At 34.0% G+C, this 27,959-nt stretch overlaps 3 protein-coding genes and 2 non-coding genes across 5 annotated transcripts; 2 read left to right on the forward strand and 3 right to left on the reverse strand.

The window, feature by feature from the left end:
- Nucleotides 1–233: 233 nt before the first annotated feature.
- LOC133313149 (boron transporter 1-like) lies at nt 234–4,989 on the forward strand. The gene is made up of 12 exons (XM_061514474.1): nt 234–371; nt 600–682; nt 824–1,016; nt 1,129–1,267; nt 1,444–1,609; nt 2,444–2,610; nt 2,740–2,913; nt 3,091–3,186; nt 3,349–3,486; nt 3,783–4,102; nt 4,230–4,497; nt 4,804–4,989. The coding sequence occupies exons 1-12, from the start codon at nt 268–270 to the stop codon at nt 4,975–4,977; spliced, it is 2,022 nt and encodes a 673-aa protein (XP_061370458.1). The 5' UTR covers nt 234–267; the 3' UTR covers nt 4,978–4,989.
- A 5,547-nt stretch (nt 4,990–10,536) lies between these two features.
- On the reverse strand, nt 10,537–12,349 carry LOC133313168 (uncharacterized). Its single transcript, XM_061514502.1, has 5 exons — nt 12,196–12,349; nt 11,974–12,044; nt 11,802–11,846; nt 11,210–11,307; nt 10,537–10,971 (listed from the first exon to the last, which is right to left on the reverse strand). Exons 2-5 carry the CDS (start codon nt 12,025–12,027, stop codon nt 10,881–10,883), a joined length of 288 nt encoding a protein of 95 aa, XP_061370486.1. The 5' UTR covers nt 12,028–12,044; nt 12,196–12,349; the 3' UTR covers nt 10,537–10,880.
- A 2,689-nt stretch (nt 12,350–15,038) lies between these two features.
- On the reverse strand, nt 15,039–18,368 carry LOC133313162 (polygalacturonase At1g48100-like). The gene is made up of 6 exons (XM_061514495.1): nt 17,770–18,368; nt 17,467–17,634; nt 17,335–17,379; nt 17,019–17,226; nt 16,831–16,912; nt 15,039–15,740 (listed from the first exon to the last, which is right to left on the reverse strand). The coding sequence occupies exons 1-6, from the start codon at nt 18,172–18,174 to the stop codon at nt 15,236–15,238; spliced, it is 1,413 nt and encodes a 470-aa protein (XP_061370479.1). The 5' UTR covers nt 18,175–18,368; the 3' UTR covers nt 15,039–15,235.
- A 5,260-nt stretch (nt 18,369–23,628) lies between these two features.
- Nucleotides 23,629–23,745, forward strand: LOC133313176 (U5 spliceosomal RNA). Its single transcript, XR_009751774.1, has one exon. It is a non-coding gene; the product is annotated as a U5 spliceosomal RNA (small nuclear RNA).
- Nucleotides 23,746–26,470: 2,725 nt separating this feature from the next.
- On the reverse strand, nt 26,471–26,589 carry LOC133313177 (U5 spliceosomal RNA). Its single transcript, XR_009751776.1, has one exon. It is a non-coding gene; the product is annotated as a U5 spliceosomal RNA (small nuclear RNA).
- Nucleotides 26,590–27,959: the final 1,370 nt, after the last annotated feature.

The following is a 27,959-nucleotide window of genomic DNA, read 5'->3' on the forward strand; positions in this document are numbered from 1 at the left end:
AGTAAATCTGTTGCTGTTGGGGTTCTATTTAAGGGGTTTTTATCTTATAAAATACAATGATGTCTAGTTGCTTGCTTATTTTACCATAGAAGTGTAATTATTGTTCTTAATTCCTCTGTTGCTCATAGAACTTGCATTGATAACAGCCAAGATTAATTGATTAAGTACAGTACTTCTCTGCTACTATGTACTGTTGTTGAAGCATCAAAGAAATTTTAAATCCTGCTAAAGTTTTGTTGTTTGGCCATAACTCCTGGTTAAGAAATTATGGAAGAGACATTTGTTCCATTTCGTGGAATTAAAAATGATCTTAAACGGAGATTGGTATGTTACAAGCAAGACTGGATTGGTGGTCTCACCGCAGGCTTCAGGTACATCTTTCCTATGTCGCAAAAAACACTCACTTATTTTATTAGAATTGGGGTAGTGAACTTTGATGCCATGACATATACTTTAATGAAGATAGAAAGCTTTTCTTTTTGTTCAGTTGGTAATCCTTTAATTAAGATTATCAGTTAATACACTTTTGGCTGTGTTAATTTCATACATTTTCTTTCGATTGGAAGGTTAACTTGGTACTTAAAACTGCTGTTTCTTAGGATCTTAGCCCCTACAACATATATATTTTTTGCATCAGCAATTCCAGTTATTTCATTTGGAGAACAATTGGAAAGAGATACAGGTACTTTACTTCTTGTTACTCATATCCCGTAAGTTTTTTTGGTTTTATCCTTGAATGGAGTCTTGTTTATGATTAGATAAATGCAGAGATAGTGATTTAGTGCACCTCAAATTTGATGTATTGTGTTCCAACAATTTCCAGATGGAGTACTCACTGCAGTGCAAACATTAGCATCTACTGCATTGTGTGGAATTATACACTCTATTATAGGAGGCCAGCCTTTGTTGATTCTTGGAGTAGCAGAACCAACTGTAATAATGTATACATTCATGTTCAACTTCGCGAAAAATAGACCAGATTTGGGTTCGAAGCTCTTTCTAGCGTGGACTGGATGGTATATCCATGTAGTCATTTATGTTCTTGGCTTTAATTTTTATGACAAGTTATTGTCTGCAAGTTGCCTTTAATAAGAAACTTATTTGCCTCGTGAATTTATTGATGGGCAGGGTGTGCATGTGGACTGCCCTCTTGTTGTTCCTACTTGCTATCTTAGGAGCTTGCTCCATCATCAACAGGTTCACTCGCCTAGCAGGGGAACTATTCGGCCTTCTTATTGCAATGCTCTTCATGCAAGAGGCTATTAAAGTAAGAGGCATCTTTATGTTCTATCTGACAGTAATATTGACTCAATGAGTTTTTTTAGCACAAATGATTATGTGGTTGTAGCATGAAGTAATGAAAATTTTTAAGATGATTTATGATATAATATTGGATGGCAATTAATTCAACTGATAAAGATGCTTTCTAATTGGGTTTAACAGGGACTCATTAATGAGTTTCATATACCCGAGAGGGCAAACCTAACATCAACTGAGTTTCAATCTTCATGGAGATTTGGAAATGGCATGTTTGCTTTGATTCTGTCCTTTGGCCTTCTGCTAACAGCATTGAGAAGCCGAAAAGCAAGGTCTTGGCGATATGGATCAGGTATGACTTGTGAAATTTTACAGAGGTTTCAAATCACATGTACATTTGCATCATCAACATGACAACAAGTAAGAAAGCATAAAATTTTCTTTTCCTTATAGTAATTGGCTGATTGTTGACAAAAGTTTCACAAATACTAAGTTCCTCCATTATGATATACATTTTTAATTTTTTGAAACAAGTATACCAGAAGCCAATAAGCTAATTAGTAATAACTTACATGGCTCCAACTATGGTCTTTACAGCGATGTGCTTGAAGTCATGGATTTGATTTGATCCCTGCTCCATCCCCTTTTGCTTCCTCCTTTCTCAGGTCTGTGTAAGGCCTCCTTTGTGACAAAAATACTTTAAAATAACAGAAAAGCTGGCCTTAAAAGAGAACAGCTGCAGTAGGAACAATGTTGTTGTGGGGTCATGGATTTCAGCTAGGAAAGTGTTGCTTTTGATGTTACTAACTGGACTTAGTGATCTGTAAATTGAACACTGCCTGAAGAACATTCCAAAAATTGTCTTTAAAGCTTTAGAACTTCGAAAGATACAAACTTCTGCCTAGATGAAATATTTGTTGCAACTCTTAAAATTGATTTTGTAAGATGACTTCTCTTTGATCCATGAAGAAAGGCTTAAACCCATAATATGTCAGCTTTATGAATTTCTATAGACCCACCAAATTTACATTGGATTTGGAAGTGAGATTAAATCTGATCAACATGGACTAAGGATTTGCTTTTTACTTCAAAATAACTGAAAATATATACTTTCAACTCATCTTTTGACCAAGTCCTTTCATTATATTTTTGGGTAGTTCTTAGATTTATTTTCCCCTTATCACAGGATGTTTACGGGGCTTCATAGCAGATTATGGTGTCCCATTGATGGTTCTATTATGGACTGCTGCTTCATATATACCAGCTGGAAGTATTCCAAAAGGAATCCCTAGGCGCCTCTTCAGTCCAAATCCATGGTCCCCTGGTGCATTTGAAAACTGGACTGTCATAAAGGCATGGCTAGTTAATAAGTCGAAATTATTTTATTGTTAGGATATATGATGATTAAAATTCTCTTTCATTTTTATATTCTCTGTACTTTCATGGAAATTTCTCATGAAATATATTCACAAACACTGACAGGACATGCTGAATGTGCCAGTTCTCTATATTATTGGAGCATTTATTCCGGCGACAATGATTGCTGTGCTTTATTATTTTGACCATAGTGTGGCATCTCAGCTTGCTCAGCAGAAAGAGTTCAATTTAAGAAAACCACCTTCCTTCCATTATGATTTACTTCTTTTGGGATTCATGGTACGTGATCCTCCCTTGCTGTATTTGATCGCTTGCTTTATGTGAAATTCCTTTGGCTCTTTGCCTTTTGCCTAATGCTCTTTGTTTTTCATTTGCAATTTGAGATGGAGTGTGGTTTCATGATCTGTCCAATGTGATAGTAGTTTTGACATATTTGATGTGTTGAATGTATGACAGGTTATATTATGTGGTCTAATTGGAATTCCCCCATCAAATGGTGTCATTCCACAATCTCCAATGCATACCAAAAGTTTAGCTACACTGAAGCATCAGGTAGATATAGTAATTACAAATGCAGGTTTCCTGTTTTCTTGTTTTATAGAGCTTTAATGTGGTAAATGTTGCCAATACCCTAGAAAGTGGAAACAGAATACATACTAATTACATGTGCAATACTGCAATGTAATATCATCCTTGTATTTGGGTGATTTGCAGTTACTTAGAAACCGGCTGGTTGCAACCGCTCGAAGTTGTATGAGAAAGCAAGAAAGCTTGGGTCAAGTATATGGAAGTATGCAAGATGCTTACTGGCAGATGCAAACCCCTCTAACTCACCAGGAACCTTCTTCTCGGGTATGTGGGGTTGTGGATTTTTTATCACTCTCATTTCTTCTCCCTTTCACCTATATGGCATGACTACTCTTCAATACTGGACAAATTTAAGTTGATAAAAAATTTTCAGGCATTTAATTCCTAAGTTATGCTTTGTGTTTTGGAAGTGCCCTATTCTAGGAGTGATGCAATAGAATCTTTCATCATGTCATGTTTTAATGTTTTAACAAACTGAACTTTATTCTGATAGTCTCTTGTCCATACAGGAAGTAGCATACCATATTATCATCCGACCTTGACTAAACTTGTTTTGACAGGGATTAAAAGAAATGAAAGAGTCAACTATTCAATTGGCATCAAGCATGGGAAATATAAATGCTCCAGTTGATGAGTCAATATTTGATGTTGAGAAGGAAATTGATGACTTATTGCCTGTTGAGGTTAAAGAACAACGAGTGAGCAACTTGCTCCAATCTTTAATGGTAGGAGGATGTGTAGCAGCAATGCCTTTCCTGAAAATGATTCCAACTTCTGTACTCTGGGGCTATTTTGCTTTCATGGCCATTGAAAACTTACCTGGCAACCAGTTCTGGGAACGGATTTTGTTAACTATTACTGCTCCAAGCAGAAGATACAAGTATTGTCTTAACATCATTTCCTGTCTGTTTATGTTTTCTCTTCTCCAGAAAATTTAATGAGTTGCATTTACTGACTTGCTGCTGCTTTTTTTTTTTTTTTAATGGTGTCTTAAAATAATTATAAAGAGTTCTGGAGGAGTGCCATGCAACTTATGTGGAAACCGTACCTTTCAAGACAATTGCAGCGTTTACACTCTTCCAGACTGCTTACTTGCTTGTTTGTTTTGGTATTACTTGGGTTCCATTAGCTGGGGTTCTATTCCCATTGATGATCATGCTTCTGGTTCCTGTAAGACAATACATTCTGCCCAAGTTTTTCAAAGGGGCACATCTTCAAGATTTAGATGCTGCAGAATATGAAGAAGTACCAGCTTTACCATTGAACCTAGCTACTGTAAGTCTTCAATACCAGAGCAAAGTTCACCTTTTTATTTAGCTACATTCCTAGGGCTTCGTCTCTTGGCAGAAGGAAATGGATGAATGCATTCAAACTATTTATGCCTCTTTGTCATGGAATTGCATGAACATAAATGACACCGATATCAGTAGTTGCACTAAGTTTTTTAATGATTTAGGTTTCTTAAGAATATGCTAATTGTACAAAGCTTTTTATTTTTTTTCTTGCTATTGGCATAACTACTTTTAGGTTGATGCACAACTTAGGTTTCTTCTGTCTTCCATGCTTGCTGTGTTTATGCAGGAAAGGGACTTGAGCAGTACAACTTCCTTTGCAGATGATGGAGAGATTCTTGATGGAATAATAACTAGAAGCCGGGGTGAGTTTAGACGTGTTTGCAGTCCAAAGGTGATGATGAGCTCTGCTACTACCCCATCCAAAGAGTTCACAAGTCTTCCATCAAGTCATCAAATTTGAGGAAAGATGGTTGAACACTGATATATAATTTTTGATTGGTTTCTGTGCCTATATAATACAAGGATTGCCAGCAAAGGTAGCAGCATGCCCCTCACTGGTTTTAACATCTGATTCTTGACAAAGGAAATTGCTAAAATATAAATTATTTAGTGCAGTGAATAATTAGTAACAAGAGTTCTCTCGCCTTTTTATTTTGTCGAACAACTGTATGGTAAGAATGGTTAACGTCTATGATTTGTTAGTAAATGCAACTGTGGAGCCCTGGTTAACGCCTATGCCAAGTATGCTGAGCCTTTTTTTTAAAAAAATCTTGGTTTGTTTTGATGTTAAAGGATTTCCCCCAAATTACATTTTTAGTCATAAAGAAAAGGTAATCCACTGTATTTTACAAATTGAATACTCTTCAAGACGAATGTAAAATTCAAACAAATATGTGACAAAACTTTCTACGCCACTGAGAAAACCAAAAAATATAATTTTTATTACCAACCTCCAAAACAATCCTACTATCAGAAGCCCAAAAGTGAGACAATCCCGGGAAGTTAGAATTGTAAAATTGTATTACACGTGAAAATCTGGAACATAATAATGCCACAGTATGATAGAGATTGCAAAATAACAACAGTTAGTTACAAGCTAATTGCAGTAAAGTATCATAATTAGTTAAAACAGTTGGTTAGAGAGGTTGGAACTTGGAAGGATAGGAATTTAGCTTATATAAGAGGAAAGGTGGAAAGGAGAGTGGTTAGCATTGAAAAAACAGAGCCTTGGAAGAAAAAGTTGAAGGACATTTCCCCCTTTTTTATCTGTAAAGATTCAGCTATTAAAACAGTTTCTATTAATTTCTTCTCTTTTTCCATACTATCTCTGGGCTTTCTCATTCATGCGGTTTTAACACAATCTCTTGGTTTTGACTTCGACTTTGGCATCTTTATCATGTATCATACACAGCTTATCAATGTAAACAGGAAATATATATATATATATATATATATATATATAGCGATAGGATATTCTTACACCAGTGTAAGAGTTAGAAGTCTTACACTCAATCTTGATCATTGATTCACTTGTATCCAATGACTCACATTACTAAAAAATTAGAGCCCGTAGATATAAGTAAGATCAATGGTCAAGATTGAGAGTGTAACTTACACTGGTGTAAAATGATCCTGACCCCCATAGGGGCAGGATATTCTTACACCAGTGTAAGAGTTAGAAGTCTTACACTCAATCTTAATCATTGATTCACTTGTATATATATGAGGTAGGATCCTTTGACACCAGTGTCAAATTTAAAGTTTGACACTTCATTTAAGAACCATTAGATAAAAAAAAATCGACGACTCTAATTTGTAAGCATGTGACACCAATGATTTTTTTTGATCTTACAGTTCTTAGATGAGGCGTCAAAATTTAATATTGAAAAGAAGTTTTTGTATATTGATATTGAATAAATTACATGAGTGAGTATTTATACAAGAAAGAATCGCTAAGAATGACTAAGCGATGACTAATCAATCCTATCACAATCCTAATCACAATCAATTCTAATCAATCATAATCAATCCTAATCAATCATAATCAATCCTAATCAATCATAATCAATCCTAATTAATAGGAAATAAAAACGGAAACATGTTTGAATTCTAATTTTTTACACTCCCCCTCAAGTTGGGAGGTAAATATTGATCATTCCCAACTTGCCAATCAAGTCTTCGAATGCTGGACGGTGTAGGCCCTTGGTAAGGACATCTGCCGTTTGCTCTTTGGTTGGAACATATATCAAATGCACACTTCCATCATCTAATTTTTCTTTGATGAAGTGACGATCAACTTCCACGTGCTTTGTTCGATCATGATGCACAGGATTTTGAGCAATGCTAACAGCTGCCTTGTTGTCACAATATAGTTTTATTGGTAGGGAATATGAAATCTTCAACTCTTGAAGAAGTCTTCTCAACCAGATTCCTTCACAAACTCCATGAGATAAAGCTCGAAATTCTGCTTCAGCACTACTTCTTGCAACCACTGTTTGTTTTTTGCTTCTCCAAGTAACAAGATTTCCCCACACATAGGTGCAATAGCCTGAGGTAGATCTCCTGTCTACTGATGAGCCTGCCCAATCTGCATCAGTGTAGAGTGTTTGTGGAAGAGAGTATGATCAGTCTGTGCTTGAATGAAGCCTCTTCTTTTGACTGCTTGTGTGAATTTGTCGAACCATTCTCTGGGAGACTGTTTCAATCCATATAGAGACTTTTTTAGTTTACACACTGATCCATTTCCCTTTTCAAAACCAGGTGGAGGATCCATATAGACTTCTTCATGTAAGTCACCATTTAGGAATGCATTCTTCACATCTAACTGTTGCAGAGGCCAATCTAGATTGGCAGAAAGAGATAAGAGAACTCGGATGGTATTGACTTTAGCAACCGGAGCAAAAGTCTCATGATAATCTATCCCATGAGTCTGAGTGAAACCCTTTGCAACCAATCTTGCCTTGTATCTGTTGATGCTATTATCTGCATTGAATTTTATTGTAAACACCCATTTGCATCCTACTGCCTTTTTTCCTTTGGGTAGGGTCACTATCTCCCAAGTTCCATTTCTTTCTAAAGCATTCATTTCTTCAAAGACAGCATCCCTCCATTTTTTATCATTGAGAGCCTCATGTATATTTCTCGGTATCTTTGTACTATCCAACATAGTATTGAAAGCACGAAACCCTGGGGACAACTTTCCATATGAAATATGATTAGAAATAGGATGAGTAGTACAAGATCGAGTACCTTTTCTGAGAGCAATGGGCAAGTGTAGATCATTTTCACCATGACACTCAAGTATTGGGGTGCTGGAACTAGAACATGGTTCAGAATCCTGGCAGTGTAGAGGCTCTGGGTTATTCACACTTTGAGGAGGCTTTCGCCTGCTATAGACTTGTCCCCATTCTGTAGCTCCCCCTGTTTCTAAAAGTAGAGGTAATACTGTGGCATTAATAGGTTCCCATGACTGATCTTCATCTACTCCTATAGACTCCCCCTGAAGAGAAGTCGAGGGGAAGAAAGGGTCATTCTCAGAAAAAGTGACATCCATAGAGACAAAGACCTTACGAAGAGAGGGTGAATAACACTTATAGCCACGTTGAGTAGGAGAATAACCAATAAGGACACACTGGAGAGACTTAGGATCAAGCTTAGACCGTTGATGGGAGGGAATATGGACAAATACAACACAACCAAATAACTTGAGAGGTAAGGAGGAGACACCTCGGAAGGAAGGGAAGATACGAACAAGACTAGAAAGAGGAGACTGAAATTTCAGAATGCGAGATGGCATTCGATTTATCAGATACGAGGCAGTGAGAACTGCCTCTCCCCAAAGATATTTAGGAACACTCGTGGTAAACATAAGAGCCCGAGCAACTTCAAGGAGATGTCGGTTTTTTCTTTCCGCAACTCCGTTTTGTTGGGGTGTGTCAGGACACGAGCTTTGGTGAAGGATGCCATGTTGGGAAAGATATTCTCCAAGAATAGAGTTAAAATACTCTTTGCCATTATCTGTACGAAGAATTTGTATAGCAACTTGGAATTGGGTTTGAACCATGGCATGAAATTTTTTAAACACGAATGCAGCATCGGACTTATCCTTTAGAAGATACACCCAACAAACTCGAGAATGGTCATCAATGAAGGTAATGAACCATCGAGTACCTGAAATATTTTTAACACGGGCTGGACCCCATATGTCGCTATGAATTAAGGAAAATGGGGAAGAGTCATGGTGAACTTTAGAAGGATAATGAGCACGAGTATGCTTGGCAAGTTGACAAATATCACAAGAAAACAAACTTGGACTTTTATTAATAAATAAGTTTGGCAACAACTTCTGAAGATAAATAAAATTTGGATGGCCTAGCCTACGATGCCACAGCATAACATCATTACATGAATCAAAAGGAAACATAGAGTTTTTTTTTACGAAAACAGCTTCATGAGTCACATCCTCCTCAAAGTAGTAAAGTCCACCATCCTCTCTAGCACTGCCAATCATCCTCTCCGAGTCCTGTTCCTGAAAAACACAACCATGTGGAAAGAATTTAGCAAAACAATGCAACTCAGAGGTGAGCTTGCTAATGGAAATGAGATTACAAGTCAGAGAAGGAACATAAAGAACTGATGTCAAAGTAATCAGCTCAGAAAGTTTAATGGTGCCGTTTCCCGCAATCTGGGAAAAACTGCCATCGGCGATCTTGACCCGAGAAGGTTCAGAATATGGAGTGTATGAACAAAACAAGCCAAGATTACCTGTCATATGATCAGAGGCTCCAGAATCAAGGATCCAATGATTTTGACTATCAACATGGAAAGTTGTACCTTGCTGGACCACATGACTAGTGGCCTTAGGAGGTTGCTCGTGGTAATAAAAAGAGTGTTTTGAGGAAGCCATGAATAAAAAGAGAAGGGTTGACCGTTGATGAAAAATCAAGTTTTGTAAACTTTTGATCTGACCTCTGGAACAGGAAGGGGAGAAGCCGGCGAGAAGGTCTGTGCAAGTCGCGACGGAAAAAAAACGTCTGGAAGGCGGCGCGTGGTGGCGCGTGCAGCGGCTGACGGCGATGGGTCCAGCGGCGGTCGACTCGTCGGATCCTTCTGAGTCGAATGGTCACCTCACTTTTTTGATCGGAGGTCAGTAAACTAGGTTTCTGTGTTGGACAGATTCAAGGCAGTGTTTAGGAGGTGTTTGACGGTGATGGAAGTGTTTGGATGGTTATTTCAGATTTGAATTAGGGTAGGAACGAACCCGCTCTGATACCATATTGAAAAGAAGTTTTTGTATATTGATATTGAATAAATTACATGAGTGAGTATTTATACAAGAAAGAATCGCTAAGAATGACTAAGCGATGACTAATCAATCCTATCACAATCCTAATCACAATCAATTCTAATCAATCATAATCAATCCTAATCAATCCTAATCAATCATAATCAATCCTAATTAATAGGAAATAAAAACGGAAACATGTTTGAATTCTAATTTTCTACATTTAAATTTGACACCGGTGTCAAACTTTGAAATTTGACATCAAATCCTAACTGTTGATTTATGCCAATCAACGATTATTATTTATTGTGAATTAATGATTAATTAATAAATTTAATTCCTAATAAATGATAACCGTTGATTGGCGAAAATCAACGGTTAAGATTTGATGTCAAATTTCAAAGTTTGACATCAGTGTTAAAGGATCCTGCCCCATATATATATATATATATATATATATATATATATATATATATATATATATATATATATATACGGGGTTTGCATTTGTCATTTAACATTACACAACAAACTTTCCTACACACAACATTTTGTGGGGTCCACATTTTTTGAAGAAAAAAAAAAAAAGAAATCACTGCACGCAAAACGAATCTCTATAACATTACGCAATCACTTTTCATTAAAAACACTTATAAAACCCTATATATATATATATATATATATATATATATATATATATATATAATGAACATATATATATAATGAATGATCACTGCTATTTCCTCCACAGGTTTAGTTATTAGTTCTGCACTGATACAAAAGTCAAAAGAATCACCCACAAGAAGGCAGGGTGTTCTGGAATCATTATTTGCCAAACCTTGAGTTGATAGAGATATTGAATCATTTGGTAGAAACTAGAAAGTAGTCATACGAAATTTAAGGACTCTTGATATGAAAAAGAGTAACAGAAAAAAAGCCATCCCGCTATTTTCCACAATTTTTTTATTTCAACAGTTTAACATGTTACATCATAAACACCTTGGAAGGTTTTCTTCTACATGTTTGATCCGCAAAACCTTGTACTGATGGACAAACTGAATCATTTGGAATAAAGCAAACTAAGCAGCTTTAGGAGGACTCTTGCTAAATTTACGACCAGACATTTGCTCTGACTCGTACAGTATGTGATTGATAAGTCCCCTTGCAGCACTACAAAACCAGAAAAAAAAGAAAAAGAAATGTTTTGTCCTCAGAAAAACCAACCTATGTATAAATAATTAAATATAAATTTCCCACACAAACGCGCATGTTTTTGTGCATGGAGACATCATAAAGGTATTGCATCTATTAAGGGGAAAAGGAACAAAAGAAAAAACAGGAACAGAATAGACTAGGAATCTAGAAAACATGCAAAATATAAATGAAATATACTAGATCACAAGCTTACTCATCCTTCATCTTTTGAATCTTCTCGGGATCTGTCTCATGCATGTGTTTCTTAAACTGTTGTCTCACCATATCAACAAGAAGCTCCGTGTTATGTTGCTGCAACAGCAAGCAGGCATAAAGCGTAATCAGTTTGACGCATCTTGGTTTTATCACACGAGCAGTTTATATATTTAGTATAACAAGTACAGTGCTTCAGCAGAAGGAGTGAATTACTAGCTGTATAAAGACAGTAACCGCAATGAAGAAGCATCCCACGATCATAGATGAAGAGTTTAACAAGCATACGAAAGGACAGTTGAATCAAGTAAATGATGCTGTGTGCTCAAAGGATCTGAGTATGTCCAACATGTTAAACCTCAACATCTAAATGTGATAATTTGGACATCAATTACATGTCTTCACAAAACACACATCACAAACTTGACACATACGCAATTGGTAAAACTTTTTTAGCAAAAAACTCATAATTTGAAAACAAGAAACCCATCATTGCAAATGGGGAATTTTTCACATATATTCTATTTAAATGATGCTGGCAGCAACGGCCCCCAATAAAGCTAATTGAGATAGATATAGAGAGAATCACGTACCCGATGACCAATATATTTAGCTCTTCGCAGGCATTCACGATAAAGCTAAAACAAAATCCATAGAAAAGCAAAAAAGAGATATTTTTATTACGCACAAAATTTCAAAATTTCGAACACAAACACAGGGCTTTCATTGAATTGAATGGAAGAAAAAGAAGGTTTCGTATCAGACCCTAATGGCATTGTTGGCGAGCTCAGGAGGTAGTGCAGTTTGAAGGGACGGCATTTTCAAAATTATAGACCCTGCTAAACAAAATCCCCCACAACTCAAATTCTAGAACCTCACAGAGACAATTCATCGAACAGTTTCGAGGCAGAAAAGCAAATTTGGTCCAACGAAAACATTGCATGAAACCCACGACACGAATAACGATTTGGGAACATGGGCACTTGCCTGATACTGATTATGCAAATATCAAAATCAACTTCTGAATCCGCCGAGATGAGGAAGAGTGTCCACGAGCAAAGCAAAGAAGAGAAAAAGAGAGACTGCGTTTTTTCTGGCCCAATTAAACGACTCGGCGTTTTTATGGTACTAGAAGCAGACAAGAGTGCACTCCTAATTTATCTTATTTTTTCCTTCATAGAAGATAGAACTTTAAAAATATTTATCCTAATTTATATGGTGCGCTCGGGTCAAAAAGAATGAAATATTTATCGTCCGTCGTGGTTGGTTAACAAAAACTTGTGTTGCTATCTTGTTCTATATTTCAGGAGGAAAAAACTATAGCATTGACACAGAACTTTGCAAATATCAACCATAAAAAAATTTTTGCTATTCAGAGTGATCAATACTATTCAAATCAAATGTAGTTCTCTACTCGATGAGTTATGAAAAAAAAATATACGCCATAGTAGACTATGTTAAAATGAGGATGGCTAAAAAAAAAAAAATGCATATAACTTATTGCTAACTATAACACTCACTAATAAAATAAGGTAACAAACACACTAATAAAATGCATACAACTTAGCTTTATTACTTTTACTATCTCTTTGATTACTACCTGTTTAGCTTTATTACCGTTATAAAAATGGCAAGACTAAAATATAACCGCTCACAATTTATATTTCATTTTTTAGCAATATCCTTACTAAATTATTTTGAGTAAATTACTTTGACCTTCTCTATATTTACCTGATTTTAAAATCTACCCATAAACTAAATTGTTTTATTCTGTTAAGAAATATTTTGTTGAAGTCTGTTTTATTTGTTAAAAAAAAATAATTGCTTCTATTGAGTTACTCCTTATATGCAGGAGCGTGTTGACAATATGAACATTATTACTTAATTTCAAACTCGTTTGAAGTGAAACCTAAGCAGGTATTTGAAAAGTAATATAATATATAAATGGCCAATCAAACTATTACAATATAAGTCTAAAAAAATAGACTGAGGGGTGTATTGGATTAGGATTTTAAAAGATTTTTTTAAGATAAAAAATCCTACAGATTGTAAAAGACAATTTAGAATTGGAGAGACTTTATAGACTTTTTTAAAAGGCTTTTTTTACAATCAAGATTTCATAGGATTGGATTTTAAAGGATGTTAATAGAATTTATAAGATTTGAAAGGACAATATGAATTTATAAAATTTTAAAAAATTATATGAATTTTTAACAAATATTCAAAATTACAAGAGTCAATACCAATAAATAACAAAGAAATGCAAAGATATTAATAAAAAAAAGGAAACTTAAAAACGGGTTGAAAATTATCTCAAAAATTACTAATATAATCTAATATAATTTTCTCATTGAGTTTGAGTTTGATTTGCAAAAATAATAACCATTGATTGACGGAAATCAACGGTTAAGATATGGTTGTAAAAGGTTGTAAACAAAAATAGGTCGTAAGTATAATATTCTCCATAAAAAAATAACAAAGAAATGCAATGAAATTAATAAAAAAAAATAAAACTTAATATAATTTTCTCAAGGGGAAAATATTTCTGCAGTTAATGCAGATAAATTATCTGCATTTATTCCCAAAACGACGTCATTTTTGTATTGAAATCTTGAAAAAATTATAAATCCAAAGACTATTATAACCCTGAAAAAAATTAAAATTATAAAAATACCATGATTTCCGTCCAAAACGACGTCATATTGGGCTTACTACAGATAAGTTATCTGCAGTAACTGCAGAAAAAGCGAACCCTTTTCTCAATCAGTAAAACATAATATAATTTTTAACAAACATTCAAAATTACTAAACAACAACTTTTCACATATCTAATGGGTTGAAAATTATCTTTTACATTTGGTATCAAAGTTATGCATATACGATTATAAGACCCAATTTTTTTAATTATAAAAATAATTCTAAATTTGCATATAGAACCTAAAGTTCATGATAAAATTTCGTTTGTAATTTTTTGCAATTGATCTTGGAAATTTTGGGGTTTTTATTTTACGTGATGAGAGTTTTCTAACCATATATCATATGCATATTTTCATTGAATATTCTAAGAAAATTTTGAATCTGAAATTTTGGGTTTAATTACATGAAAGTTTAGAAAAAAATTCAAATTTTTTTCAGTCAATACATTAAAACCTTAAATTGCTTTGGAATTTTTGAGAAACAAGTTTTTAGTTATCTATTGACACAAAAATTGTTTGAAATCGTTTTCTATAGTGAAAGAATTTCGTTCATGAATGTATTGTTATGAAATATAGGGTTCATATTATGAAAGTTTCAATCTTTCTTTAAATTGATATTGTTTTATTCATGTAAAACGAAAATTGGTTCGAGGGTTTTAAAAATTACTAATATATTAAAATCTTGTTGGTTTGTTTTTTCTGGAATGTTTTGTGATGAAAATACCTCAAAAATATGCTTTTTTTTAGTTTTTATGAAGCTCCCATGGCGGAACCCGATTTCGAATAGTCAACCTGCCAAAGGAAGAAGAAAACACTGCAATAGAAGAATTTCAAGAAATCCTAGGGGTTAGGATGAGATTGTGAGAGAGTCATCCTATTTATATTTTTCACTAAAAAGTCTTACGAAATCCACACCAATAGAAAATCCATTAAAATCGTCGAATTTTTGAATACAACGAGATTGTGATTCCTTTATTTAAAATCCTGATTGAATACCAACAGATTTGGACGGATTCTAAAATAATCCTTTAAAATCCTAATCGAATACCACGTGACTTTTTTTCAATCCAATAAAATCCTAATCGAATACCAACGGATTTTTTTATTCAAATACAATCCATTAAAATCCTTTGAAATCTCAATCCAATACACCCTCTAAATTCTATATCTCATAACTCATCACACACTACGGGTATACCCCAAATAGGGATGAATCCTAAGTAACAAACATAAGACCACAATCATAACCCATAGTAATTAGGCTCTATACAAGTACTATATAATATGACTTCCATATAACAATATAAGCAACCACAATTTAAAGTAATATGTTAACTGCATTCATATGCAGAGAGGTCTACCACAGTGTCAGGCACACCTTCTCTTAAGCAATCAATTGGAGGTATAGTCATGGTCTCCTGAGTTCCATAAGCATTCCAGCAAAAAGGGTTATCAAGTAATTCCCCTTCATGTGGAAAAAGTTCAACCTCAGAGAGTGTTATGTTTGTGCAGGCAACAGTGTCACTGCAAGCAAAGTGTATAGGAGGGGTTCTCACATCATAAGTACCCTTTATGTTATTGTATAACACATCGTTTACATGTACTGCTGAAGTTTGATTCAGACACTCCTTGGACAAACAGTAGTACTGGTCTATAATGATGCAGTTCCTGACATTCTCCATTTGGATGTTCTCAAATTTCAAGCCTGTCACTGAGCCTGTACCACCTTGCCATGTCTTAATCCTGATTCCATTGTCTGATTCCCTTATGTTAGTGTTACGAACAGTTAAGTTAGAGACACATGCCTGGGAATTGTGTACTCCAAGGCTTCCAATGCTGTATGTACAAAATGACCACATTTAGTGAAATATGCTGAAATTAGCTTCATAGAAACTTGGCACTTTATAAAGGTTCCAAAATAGCTTTGAGAAAAAAGTGAAGAATAAATATTGATGTCATATTAATGATTGGTAGTTTGAACCGTTCCAACTGTTAAAGTAATATAGTTATATAGATCACAAAAAAGAAGAAAATAACACGTGTGACCTGCCTTTCTTTCAGGAGAATTGGTGAAGATCAATTGAAGGTTGAATTGAAACATTTCAATTCCAAACCCTTCTCCATTATTTTTTTAGATGAAGATGAGTTATAATGGTTAGAGTCACTTTTTACTTTTTTGTTGTAAAAAAGTTTAGATGGGATTAGATACTGATATCGCAGTACGGCTAAAGCAAACCGACCCTCCCAAACCTATTTGAGGATTTCTGAGAGGAATTATACTAATAAGGTCTTCACATCAACCAATGAAATTCGAATTCACGCCGTTACATGATCCTTAACCAATTGTGCCCATCCTCCTCTGCTAAAGTCTCATTTAATTCATTTTGCCTTTAGGTAGTGTTTGGTTCGGGAGAAAAAATTTTTTACTAGGGAAATGTAATTGATAGAAAAATGGTTGGAAAGTGAGTTTGATAGGAAAATGTATAAAAAGTTGTTTGGTTGACCCAAATATTACCAGGGAAATTTATTTAAATATGCAAAATCTATGTTCGGGAGAAACTTTGCACCTGTTTTTTCACTTCTCCAGTCATCTCACAATACCACATCTCAAGTGGTATTCTGTAACAGTGAATTTCATCCAAAAATCAACACAAAAGTCATTTTTCCATCTATCCTATTTGTCTGGTATTTTTTGAAAAAACCTGAACCAAACGTGGTATTTTCCAATATCCACCTACACTTTCCCATCAATCCTAAAATAAACCTTCAACCAAACACTACCTTAGAGATTGTTCTAGAATCACTGTAGGGATGAATATCATAAGCATCAATTGGTTTATTTTAATTTCTTTGTTCACTAATCAACATTAACTGGTAGTTAACAACCCAAGTTAACTTTGAAAAGAAAGAAATTATGTAACATTACCTAATCCCGTGGGAAGGAGCACAAGTTACACCTTGTATGTCCACATCTGAGCACCCGGGTCCAATGGAAATGCAATCATCACCTGTTCAAGAATCATGTTCTTCTATAACTACTCATGTGACATACATAAGAAACTTATAACCAAACTGCCATATTGAGCAAGTAAGACATTGATCTTTAGTCTTTACCATTGCTTATCATAGTGTTATATATCCCAACACCCCTCGTGTCTCGTAAGTGGATTCCATCAGTGTTGGGACTGAGTTTAGGCGAATAAATGGACAACTTATCGATCATTACACCTTGGCAACCATCGAATTTCACGTGGAACTGAGGACTGTTTTGAATTTTTAGCCCACTCAGCACCAAATTGGAACTCATGAAGAACCGTATCATCTACCAAAAAAAGAAAAAAAAACAAGGAAACAGTTACAAGTGGAAAAAAAAAAAAAAAGTATAAAATGTTTTCTAATACTTGAGCTGAATTCTGAATAGTTTACTCACTGCTGGGCTTTCACATGATCCTGATACAGTTTTTCCATTGGGACCCTGAAAAGCCATTTTTTACTAGCAGTTATTTTGATTTCATTTAACATTAAATAAATACAACAATAATGGTTTCAATGATATAATTACCCTGTGAGGTTTGCAAGGCATATCCCACCACTGTTCCCCATTGCCTTCTATGATTCCTGTCCCATTAAGGGTCATTTGATTAAGTCGATAAAACACTAGCCATTGATTTTTGCTATCTGTCTCAGGCCAAGAATCTGGTCCATCTGGTGGCATGAGAGTACCATCCACCTATATACATTTTTGAACCTTGTTAATGTGCTAGCTATATATAGGAACATAGGAAAGAAAATTCTACATGTTTATTTATAATAAAAAAGAAAAGAAAAGAAGTGATAAACTAGGAAATTTAACAAGCATTCTCACTTGAAATACTAGTCCTGGCTTGCATGGACCTGAAAAAATAGTTGAAGTGATCTTAAAACAGTAATTTTCTGGAGCTAGAACAACCCCAGATTCTACTTCACAAGCTGCTTTCCATGCTTCCCTGAATGCAGCTGTGTCATCAGCTGAACCATCTCCAATTGCTCCAAAGGATCTTACGTCAAAAATGCAGTTTGAAGGGGAGTCCCCAGGATCATTTGGATATGGATCAGAGGGGACACTAGGAGAATTTGAAGGGGGTGAAGGGGAATTAGAAGGAGGCTCAAGAGCAGGTGAAGTTTTATTCTGCTTCTTGTGATGGTGGTATCTTCCTTCCACATTACACAAATTATGGATAAAAAAAATCATGGTAATCCATAGGATAAAAGACCCACGAATGAGACTCATGATGAGTTTAAGAATATTGACACTGAAATAACAATGTTTGTAACCAATTATGTGAAGCCACAAATTTCTCCCAGTATGATAATCTGCAGATAGAAAATACAAAACTCCAGCTTCAGAAATCTTATTGACTCAGATAAAATGGAGGAGATTGAAGTAAGAGAACCTCAAGAGGATTCGAAGCAAGTTGGCCTAGTAAGGACCATCCTAAAGCAAAGGTTCTTATTTATACTCAAAATTAATATAGCTCATGAATAAATTTTCAAGCATAAGGTGGACACGTGTTGGTTCATGGTTGATTAAAAGTCTCAAGGGTCTCAAGGAAAACAGTTGGAAGTTTTTAGAGGCCCTTTTGGAGATCAGTGTTCTGTAGTAATCCTTGCACGGTTTCTTTGTTCTCCAACCCCATTTTTCTTATCAGCTTTTTTTTTTTTTTTTTTTTATTGTAACCTTTTCAATGTTTTGTGGTCCATGATGTGATACCTTCGTTCTCTTCTTACTTCTTCGTTTCTGTTGTTCTGTATTCTGTATATTTGTTTTTTAAAAACTGCACTCCGAACAACTTTCAAGTGTGTGTTCAGCTCCTTTGAGGTTCAAGTTTTCTACAAAATTGTTCCGACACCAACCATAGTTCTATTTCTTTTTTTTCTTTTTTTTTTTATTCCAATTCTGTTTATCCATATTTTTCTCTAATTAAGATCTAAAGAAGAGAAATGCGTTGCTTGCAGTACATAGAATAAAACTCTTACCATTAAGGTGGCATGTTGAGTTTCAAGTGGTTGAATTGCGGCAATTGATTACTTCCATAAACTAAGCATATTTGTCTAATGTCGTGTGAAAAAAATATATGACATGATCGTGTAAAAAATTATAACCATACAAAGGTGGATCAATAGTAATAAAAGAAAAGAAAAAAAATATTAAAATAGATAGTTACAAAATCATAACCATTAATTTACCTTTATATGATTACCATCTTTTTACATGACTATCTCGTATCTTTTTCCACATGAGAGGATCTATTTCCATAAGCCTATAACTGATAGCTTAGGTAAAAAAATGAGAATAATAAGTTCTTTTGTGGTAATTAACTAAACAAAATATATTTGATCCTTTAGGGGGCGTTTGGTTGAGGAAATTTTTTTGGAATAGTAGGGAAATGAGATAGACAAAGAAATGATTGGAAAGATAGATAAAGTGAGATAGGTAGAAAAATGTAAAAAAAAGTTGTTTGGTGGGGAAAAACTTTATTGGAAAAATTAGGTAACTTTATGAAATCAACAGTGCATTAAAAGCCAGATAATCGGTTTGCCGAAAAATCCCACCTTCAAATTGGGTTTCTAAACAGTGCGGATATCTATGTTTCTCATAAATCCAGACAAATTGGATAGATGGGTTTTTGGTGAAAAACGTTGAAACAAACATGGTGTTTCTAAAAGTCATAGATAGATATCCCCTAAAACATTCCCAACCAAACACCACCTTAAGAAAAAAGTGAGTATTTTAAGTCGAAGCTAGACACATATTAAATTAGAATAAAGATGAGTAGAAGCCACGCGTATATCCTGTCCAAGAAAATGATCAAAATAATTCTAAAAAATGAAATTTGGGTTTTTAGCATATTTTGTCCGGTTATATGACATCTTTCTCTGTGGATTTTAACTTAAATGATCATGCAGCTATTGAAAAATCAATAGTATATAAGATATTGCATGTGAATTATGGCTATATGTTAGGACCAGATCTGTAAATAACAAAGTAGCAGATATTAAAAAAGAAGAAAGCTAAGCCGTCATGGGAATCGTGAACATATGAAACCTAGCTATAGGAAGACAAAAAACAATTGAACTTACATAATGAATCACAAGTTCACAACCACCTCTCTAGTTATAGTTAAACAAAATTTACCTTTCCATTTTATATATGAATAAGAAACTTTCTCTTGGTTGCTACATTAGGTAACTAACTTTCTGATTAAATGTTTTATTACCTCATCCTCGGTGCATTTTACTCAATTTAAGGCAATCCAGATATTACACACATAATCTATGTACTATTACACCCATTAATTTCCATTGTTTTTTACTAAATTATTTGCTTGTCATCAATCATTATACCTAAAAGTTTAGATTGTTAACTCTAACACACCTCTTCACTCGAGGGACTTTTGGACTTGAAACGTGAATATTGCATGAAGCTATTTATTTTTGTTTTACTTAATTTGTGTTGACTTAATTTCATTAGAAAGTGGGGCGGTGAGAATCGAATTTGTAACCAGGTAGTTATGAAGCTTCATGATAAACTCATTCCACCTAAAAGCTTAAGTTGTTAAAGTAAAAATTTATCAATAATTTTATATTTTTCTAACAAATAGTTGTGGAAAAAAAAAACACTATGCTATGAGGATGAGAGGAATATAAAAGGGGAAATATAATAATCATGTTGTAGGAAGGAAAATATGATCATCTTACAGATTATAACAATACATAGTTATAATATTAAAATTATTTTTTTTTATTCAGCCACGTCACTCGACAGCCTTATGAGAAAAAGAAAAAAAAATAACATTTAATATTATAACTATGTGATTGGGTGAATGTTGTAGGAAGTATTATACTAGTATATTTTTTTGCATTACCAAATTTCTTTCCTCCATGTAAAAAAGTGTAAATTGGGTGAATGTGATTTTGATGTAAAAGCAATGATATCATGACTCTTTGTTGTTGTCTAGCCGAGGGAGCATATAGTTGGTACGCGACAACAGAATCAACACATTCACGGGTGGAATCAAATCCTGAATGATTTAATGCCAAAAAAAAGAAGGAGGGGGTCTATATATATATATATATATATATATATATATATATATATATATATGGGAAGTATTTTTTTACACCGGTGTAAGACTACATCTCAATGGATGGAAATCATCGGTTATCATTTGTAGTGTAATTAATTCGTATGACTTCATGATCCATATATATATATATATGATAGGATCTTTTGACACCAAATCCTAACCTTTGATTTCCGTCAATCATATGTTATTATCTATTCGAAATTAATAAGTTTGATTTCCAATAAATCATAACCATTGATTAGCGAAATTAACGGATAAGATTCCAGTGTCAAATTTCAAAATTAGACACCGGTGTCAAAGAATCATATATATATTCCACGACCAATCAAGCAAATAAAAAACATTGAAAAATCAAATGGACATCGTGACTTCACCTGATGATGCGGGGTGTAATTTTTTTTTTTCTTCTCTTTTTATCTGAGCTCAGGAAGATTCTGCAACCATCCAAAGCAGTGGAATTTATAACATGAAGTTTGTAACTAGTCTTGTGTAAGCAAATTATCATGCAAAAGAAATAACTTGCTTTGTGAAATATGTGTATGAGGGGAGGGGGACTTTATAGAAGGGTTAAAGATTCAGAATTAGGCATGCATTCATGCTTGTCTTAACCTGTCACGTGTGTACAGTCACAGGTGAGAGGATACAAAAAAACAAATAACAAAAGAAATTTTAACGTCGAAAAAGTTATGACTAGAGATTTTCTGGGATGATGCACTTTTTTTTTGTGCTCTGAGGTGACAGCAGAGTTTGTGGTTATCAGCTACAACACGTGGCACATGCTTTATATACACGCGCCACACTCGTGAAATTACTGGTTCATTGGCTTCATGTTGGGGTTCAATGTCACCATGATTGATAGGCCATGAGATGAGAGAGACTTCCTTCTATAATGCATAGTTCCAACACAATGTTTTCACATGCAGTTCTAAGCAGATTCTGCAGAAATCCAAGAAAATGGTACCCTCTAACTTTCCTTTCCTCACTACATTTGAGGTCATATTTCGTAAGGAAGAGGGGACACGTATTCAGTGTTGAATTCACGGGATGGTGTTTTTAGTGTGTGTCACGGGCGTGTATATATGGAAGTGGATTAAAAAGTTGATTAGATTGTTAATGGTTTTGTTTCTGTGATTCTAATTAATGGTTGTTATTGTGAGACAGTGATGTTGACAGCATATGAAGATCAGGAATAAAACACAGCATTCTGGTGTCTGATTGTTAATTATAAAAACCCATTAGTTTAAAATTAATATTGTTTGCATTTGTTCTCATGATAGTTTTAATTAAGCTCATGCACCAAACTGGGATGACAGGCGTTTTGCCTATTCTAGTTAAAGCACAAAACCAAGCATATGAAGGATATCATTTTTCTTTTATGAGTTTTGTTAGCATTAGGACACGTATTAAATAAAAAGTATAAATGTTTAATCTTTTAAGATTATAAAAAAAATACTGTTTTTATACCTTAATATATACTTTGAATCACATGTTAACAAAACATTTTTAACAAGCCTAAAGCTAGCTCCATCTCACTTCTTGTTTACAAAGGTATATGTACACTCTTTGAATGCTCTTCCATCTATCCCCAATTCACCATTCCTTGGTCACCACTCAAATTAAATTTAACATATGATTAAAATTATGCTATTTACAACATTTGAGTAATGGACAATTTGGATTGATTGGAGGCTCACTCGCTTAATGGATCAATGGTAGATTGGGTATTCACTCACTTGATGGGTAATGACCCGGTTGGACTTTTTTTAAAACAAATCATGGCCCATTTATAATCCTCACCTGACTTATTGCTTGATCCATTGGTCACTTTATTTTGCAGTCTAATGTAGTAGTTCTATTGAATTGTAAAAATGTTCGATCAGTGAAATATAATGGAAAAAGATTCTTGCTATAGTTTGAGAAGGCTTGTCCTCAATACAAGGATGAGTGAGTAAATTCTAATTTTAACAAACTAAGCCAATTCGTCTTTCAGACTCCATCCAAATTTATTCAGAAGGTTTAAAATGTTATTTAGTTTCCTATTTACTTTGTATATAAATGAGCCTTGTTAATGTGTATAACCATGAATTGATGTCACACATGAATTGCAGACTCCATCCTATTTACTTTGAATATGAGCTCTTTTTATTTGCCACTTTTTTGATGATGTCACACATGAATTGCCGTTGCTGCCTGTGACTAACAGCTTAGCTTTCTATGGTGGCAATTAAGGTTGTTCACGGGCTGTGAAATCTTCGTGAACCACGGAGGTCTCTTGGTCATATAGAAGCAAACTTCACATGTGCAATTTTCTTCTCCTCTGTGCTTCAATTTGCTTTTCCTAAACATTCAGAAGCTGGGTAGTGCAAAGAATATGATAGTATCACGAAATATGAGCAGGAATTCCATTCCAAGTCCTTGAACAATTGTGGACAGCGAGGGACAGAATACTCGAGTGTTACTCTTGAGCAGAAGGTCAAGAGTAAAGATAAGATAGTGGAAACAACTACCACTATCCAAGACCACATCGAGTAAAGTAGCGAATGAAAACTAGTGCTCTCGATATAAAAGCACAGAGTTGGCCTCTGTAAAACTCACGGAGCCGTGTGATGAGCACAGAGCGAACTATTCTTTCGCCTTTTACTAAAGAATACCGTGTGCTCGTCACTATAAGCGGCATACGCCTATTTTTGGAGGGTTTTTCCTTTATGGAGGCTCCCGTAATTCCAGTATTAAATGTTGTTAATTTGGTTGATTTTTGTTTGTGTCTGAACTGTTATTGATTTGTGTTTTTGGGTAGGAAAGTCGTTAGATAAACAAAAACGTTATTGTACGTTTGGCAGAAATTAAAATCCTAACTCTGAATTTGTGTAACAAAACCGAAGTTTCTTTGCAAATTACGTCGTCATTATTAACGCGTAAAGCTTTCATTGATGAGTCTGTTTAATACCAAATTGTCATTTTTTTTTCTAGGGAAACATGTGCATGTTTAATTTGTTATTTAGTCCTTTAATTATGTAAAATTCATCGATTTGGTTATTTACTGAGAGAGGAGTGTAATGAAACCTTAATTCAATAACTAATTTTGATGATATTTTTGTAACAACTGTTGAATTAAATTGACTATTTTATATTGAAGAACTAAGCAGTCAGATTACATGGAATAGGACTCAAGGATCAAGTCGAAGTAAAGAGAAGCCAATGATTCCACTGGGGAAAAGATACAAGACTATAGGGGATGGGGGGAAATACTTTGCACAAACATTATGTGAACAATTTGAACTGCCAAAAAGAAAGTTATACAGAAATTATTACCTTATTTAATGAATTTTTTTTATACATACTTTATTCATAAAAAAATGTTTTGCATGAAAATGTTAGTCTTTCAAATTTTTTTAATTTAACCTTGAATTGTGATATGACATTGAACTGATTATTCTAATCGAAACTGGCATTAGATGTTGTAATTTTGCAACAAAACTCCAAATAAGTCAAATGTGGCATAGATAATCTCATTCTAGGTAAAAATGCCTTCCGATATAAACTCAGAATAATGATACCCTTCGATGCTGCAGCTATAGAAGGTGGACATATCCGCTGCACTTCTTAAAACAACTACTTGACCCTTGCCTAGTCCAGCTGCGTTGCTGAATACAATGTTGGTTGCGACGAAACCTTGAGGGTGCAGATCCACATGAAACATCTAAGAAGATACTCATTAAATTTATCCTATGTATAAAGTATAAATTTTCATGCCATAAGGACACCTGCAAGATTTGTTTTTGTAAGGGTGTATGTATGTGCTTTTGCTTACCAGATATGGTTTAGATGTTTATTCAAGTGTCGGCAGAAATTATAATCACAGAAAGTATTAAGAGAATCTTAAATAGTGAATGTCGGTAGACTATTTTGTAATTATTAGTGTTGACAAGATTATGAAATATTGAGTTTCTCTTTAAAAAAAAAATTAGATTTGTCAGAGATTCCTTCTTTAATCTAAAGTGACGATGGGCCCAATAAGCACCCGACTCAGAAAAGAAGAGATTCTCCATTGTATTTTAATTTTGTGTTTCAAGTCCGAGTCTATAAATAAATGTAGAATTCAGTTGTAAAATATAAAGATTGAAGTGTGTGCAAGTATTCTGTGTTGAAATGTTCACAATGTGTCTGTAATCCTTCTTTCTTTGAAATAAGTGTTTACATTTCTGAAAAAATAAAATAAAATAATCTTGCTCTTCATTTCTCAGTTCTTCTAAGAATCTTTATGGGATTTTTGAAAGAAAAATCATTCTCCTTTCTTAATTAAAGCTTTTATTTTAAGTATTTGTATATTCTTTCCCTTGCTAGTCTCTCTCATGTATATCACATTTTCTCATAATATAAAATGGGTTAAGTAGTCTTGCCCCGTCTGGTATATTTAACTATTCACCACCCTAGCGGAGCTAATAAGCGATCTGCATAATGAATTAAGATAATAATTAGGTCTATGATAAATGTAATTAGGATTAGTGAACAGTAATATAAACATGCGGATAGAATGTAGAGTCTAAATATATATATATATATATATATATATATATATATATATATAAGATTTTATAATTCTCATATTGAATGAGAATTAAATCTTATGTTCTAGAAATAAAAAAAATGTGGGACCCATATGTTAGAAAAAATTATATGTAGGATTCATGTGTGCACGGAAATCGAAGGGTGTGTAAGAAAATTTGAATTCTCATGTTACATGACAATTATAAAACTCATATATATATATATAGTACTTCTTGCTTTGGTTGATGGGGGAGAAGTACTTAATGTAAATGACCTTTCAATGATTTTTATTTAGTCTTTCATTAATATAAAATACCATCAATTGTTGCAAAATGTCATCAAAATTAATCATTAAATCAAGGCTTTGTTACATTCATTTTTCAGTCCCCTAAAAAAAAAAAAAATCAATTTGATGAGATTTTACTCTGTTAAAGGGTTATATTTAATAACAATTTTTTTTTTAAAACAAATTAGGTGATGGTATTTTGGGTAACAAAAATAAGAACTTAGTCAATATTTTATGAAACTCCATGTTATGTTATCGTACAATTTAACAATGAAAAGGTTCTACAAGATGACCGTACAATTAAGTAATGTGATCATGCCATTTCTACAAGGTCCAGCGTGCTTTAAACTGCTTTTAAAATGCACTTTATTTGGCGTAAAAAAGATGCCATTGCCATTTTCTACACAACGCTCAATTTAGGACCTGTACTGTGCAGTGATTTTCCCACCACAATTTTTTATAACATAAAATTAAACAAATTGCTTTTTTTATATAAAAAGAAATTTCTTCCACATATTAAGTTTACATCCGCTGAAAAATCTTTCATATTACACTAAAAAAAAATACCCCATAAACAAATAACGATATTTCATACTAGAATTGTGGGGCCCTCAAAAGATGAAGAACCCTCCAAAAATAGGCGTATGCCGCTTATAGTGACGAGCACACGGTATTCTTTAGTAAAAGGCGAAAGAATAGTTCGCTCTGTGCTCATCACACGGCTCCGTGAATGCTATTGAGGCTAACTCTGTTATTTTATATCGAGAGCACTAGTTTTCTTTCGCTACTTTACTCAATGTGGGCTTGGATAGTAGCAGTTCTTTCCACTTCTTACACACTTTGACCTTCTGCTTAAGAGTAACACTCAAGTTTTCTGTCCCTCCCCTCATTTGTTCAAGGACTTTGAATGGAATCCCGGTTCATATTTCGTGCTACAATCCTGTTCTTGGTATTACTCAGCTTCTGAATGTTAGTAGGAAAAGTAAATTAAAGCACAGAGGAGAAGGAAAATTCACCTTGTGAAGCTTACTTCTACATGACCAAGAGAACCCTCTTAACAAGTGAAATTCTGTTCAATCTCAATCATGCATAGTAAAATCACAAATTACTTGGTGATAAGCAGGTGGACAATATTATGTACCCATCACTGATGGACGAGTAATTATATTTCACAGCCCTTGAACATCCTTTACTGCTACCATAGAAAGCTTAGTTGGTAGTCACAAAAAGCAGTTGCAAATTTGCAATTCATGTGTGACATCATCATGAAAGTGGCAAATTCCAAAATGCGAACCTCCTCTTGCAATGAAGTGATCAAAGGTTAATGCTTATTGATAATTAACAACCATATCATTCTAGCAATTTAACTTGTTATCTTCATAAAAGTCCCACCATTTTTTCATTTACATATTCACGTCCTTCTAATACGTATTTTCCTCCTTGCACATGCAAGAATCTAAGCCCAACCAAATTCTTTAAATAGCACAGACATTACATGCAAATTTGGCTGGCAAACTTTAGCAGCATTATTTCAAAAGGGTCTCTCAAACTGCTGGCTAATAATGCAGAATGCAGCACAGTAATGTTTCACATTATGCATTAGGAATAATAGGTTTGTAAGTTGTAACATATCCTTGCAATAGATGCTCTCTCTTTTGGGTGCTGGAAATACACCTCGAACAAGTCCTTCCCGCATTTTGTAAGCAATAAATTTTAAGTAACATACTTTACCTTTTCAAATTAGAAACACGTGATTTACTAGCATCAAACATACAAGAAAATAACTTTAAATGTAATTAGGTAACTTTGTATATTTTTAATTTAAATGGGTGGATAAGTGGATTATGTGATATGAAAATTTATATTAGGCAAAATTGTATAACACTAAGATCACCAAGGTAACAAAGCTTTATATATTTGGGTTTTATGAGAATAATGTAACATGATATAACAAAATTTTTCTACCCTCACAATAAAGAAGAGAGAGAAAGTGAAATGATGAAAGAGAAAAAAAAAACATGTGGACCCCACCTCTTAATTGTGTGTGTAGGAAAGTTTTTTTAGGTTATGTAACATGATACTAATAAAACCCTA

Source organism: Gastrolobium bilobum, unplaced genomic scaffold, assembly GCF_033153095.1.
Source record: "Gastrolobium bilobum isolate Gb01-03AN ecotype WA unplaced genomic scaffold, APGP_CSIRO_Gbil_v1 utg9841, whole genome shotgun sequence".
Classification (NCBI taxonomy): domain Eukaryota; kingdom Viridiplantae; phylum Streptophyta; class Magnoliopsida; order Fabales; family Fabaceae; genus Gastrolobium; species Gastrolobium bilobum.

What these genes read in the sequence shown, in the direction of transcription:
- LOC133313149 (XM_061514474.1), top strand. Translation starts at nt 268, where the DNA reads ATGGAAGAGACATTTGTTCCATTTCGTGGAATTAAAAATGATCTTAAA. An exon ending in GGTCTCACCGCAGGCTTCAG is followed by an intron (nt 372 to 599) that starts GTACATCTTTCC and finishes GCTGTTTCTTAG; the next exon opens with GATCTTAGCCCCTACAACAT. An exon ending in TTTCTAGCGTGGACTGGATG is followed by an intron (nt 1,017 to 1,128) that starts GTATATCCATGT and finishes ATTGATGGGCAG; the next exon opens with GGTGTGCATGTGGACTGCCC.
- LOC133313162 (XM_061514495.1), bottom strand. Translation starts at nt 18,174, where the DNA reads ATGAGTCTCATTCGTGGGTCTTTTATCCTATGGATTACCATGATTTTT. An exon ending in TGCCTTGCAAACCTCACAGG is followed by an intron (nt 17,380 to 17,466) that starts GTAATTATATCA and finishes ATGGCTTTTCAG; the next exon opens with GGTCCCAATGGAAAAACTGT. An exon ending in GATCATGTGAAAGCCCAGCA is followed by an intron (nt 17,227 to 17,334) that starts GTGAGTAAACTA and finishes TTTTTTTGGTAG; the next exon opens with ATGATACGGTTCTTCATGAG.
- LOC133313168 (XM_061514502.1), bottom strand. Translation starts at nt 12,027, where the DNA reads ATGCCGTCCCTTCAAACTGCACTACCTCCTGAGCTCGCCAACAATGCC. An exon ending in TCGCCAACAATGCCATTAGG is followed by an intron (nt 11,847 to 11,973) that starts GTCTGATACGAA and finishes ATTTTGTTTTAG; the next exon opens with CTTTATCGTGAATGCCTGCG. An exon ending in CTAAATATATTGGTCATCGG is followed by an intron (nt 11,308 to 11,801) that starts GTACGTGATTCT and finishes TTGCTGTTGCAG; the next exon opens with CAACATAACACGGAGCTTCT.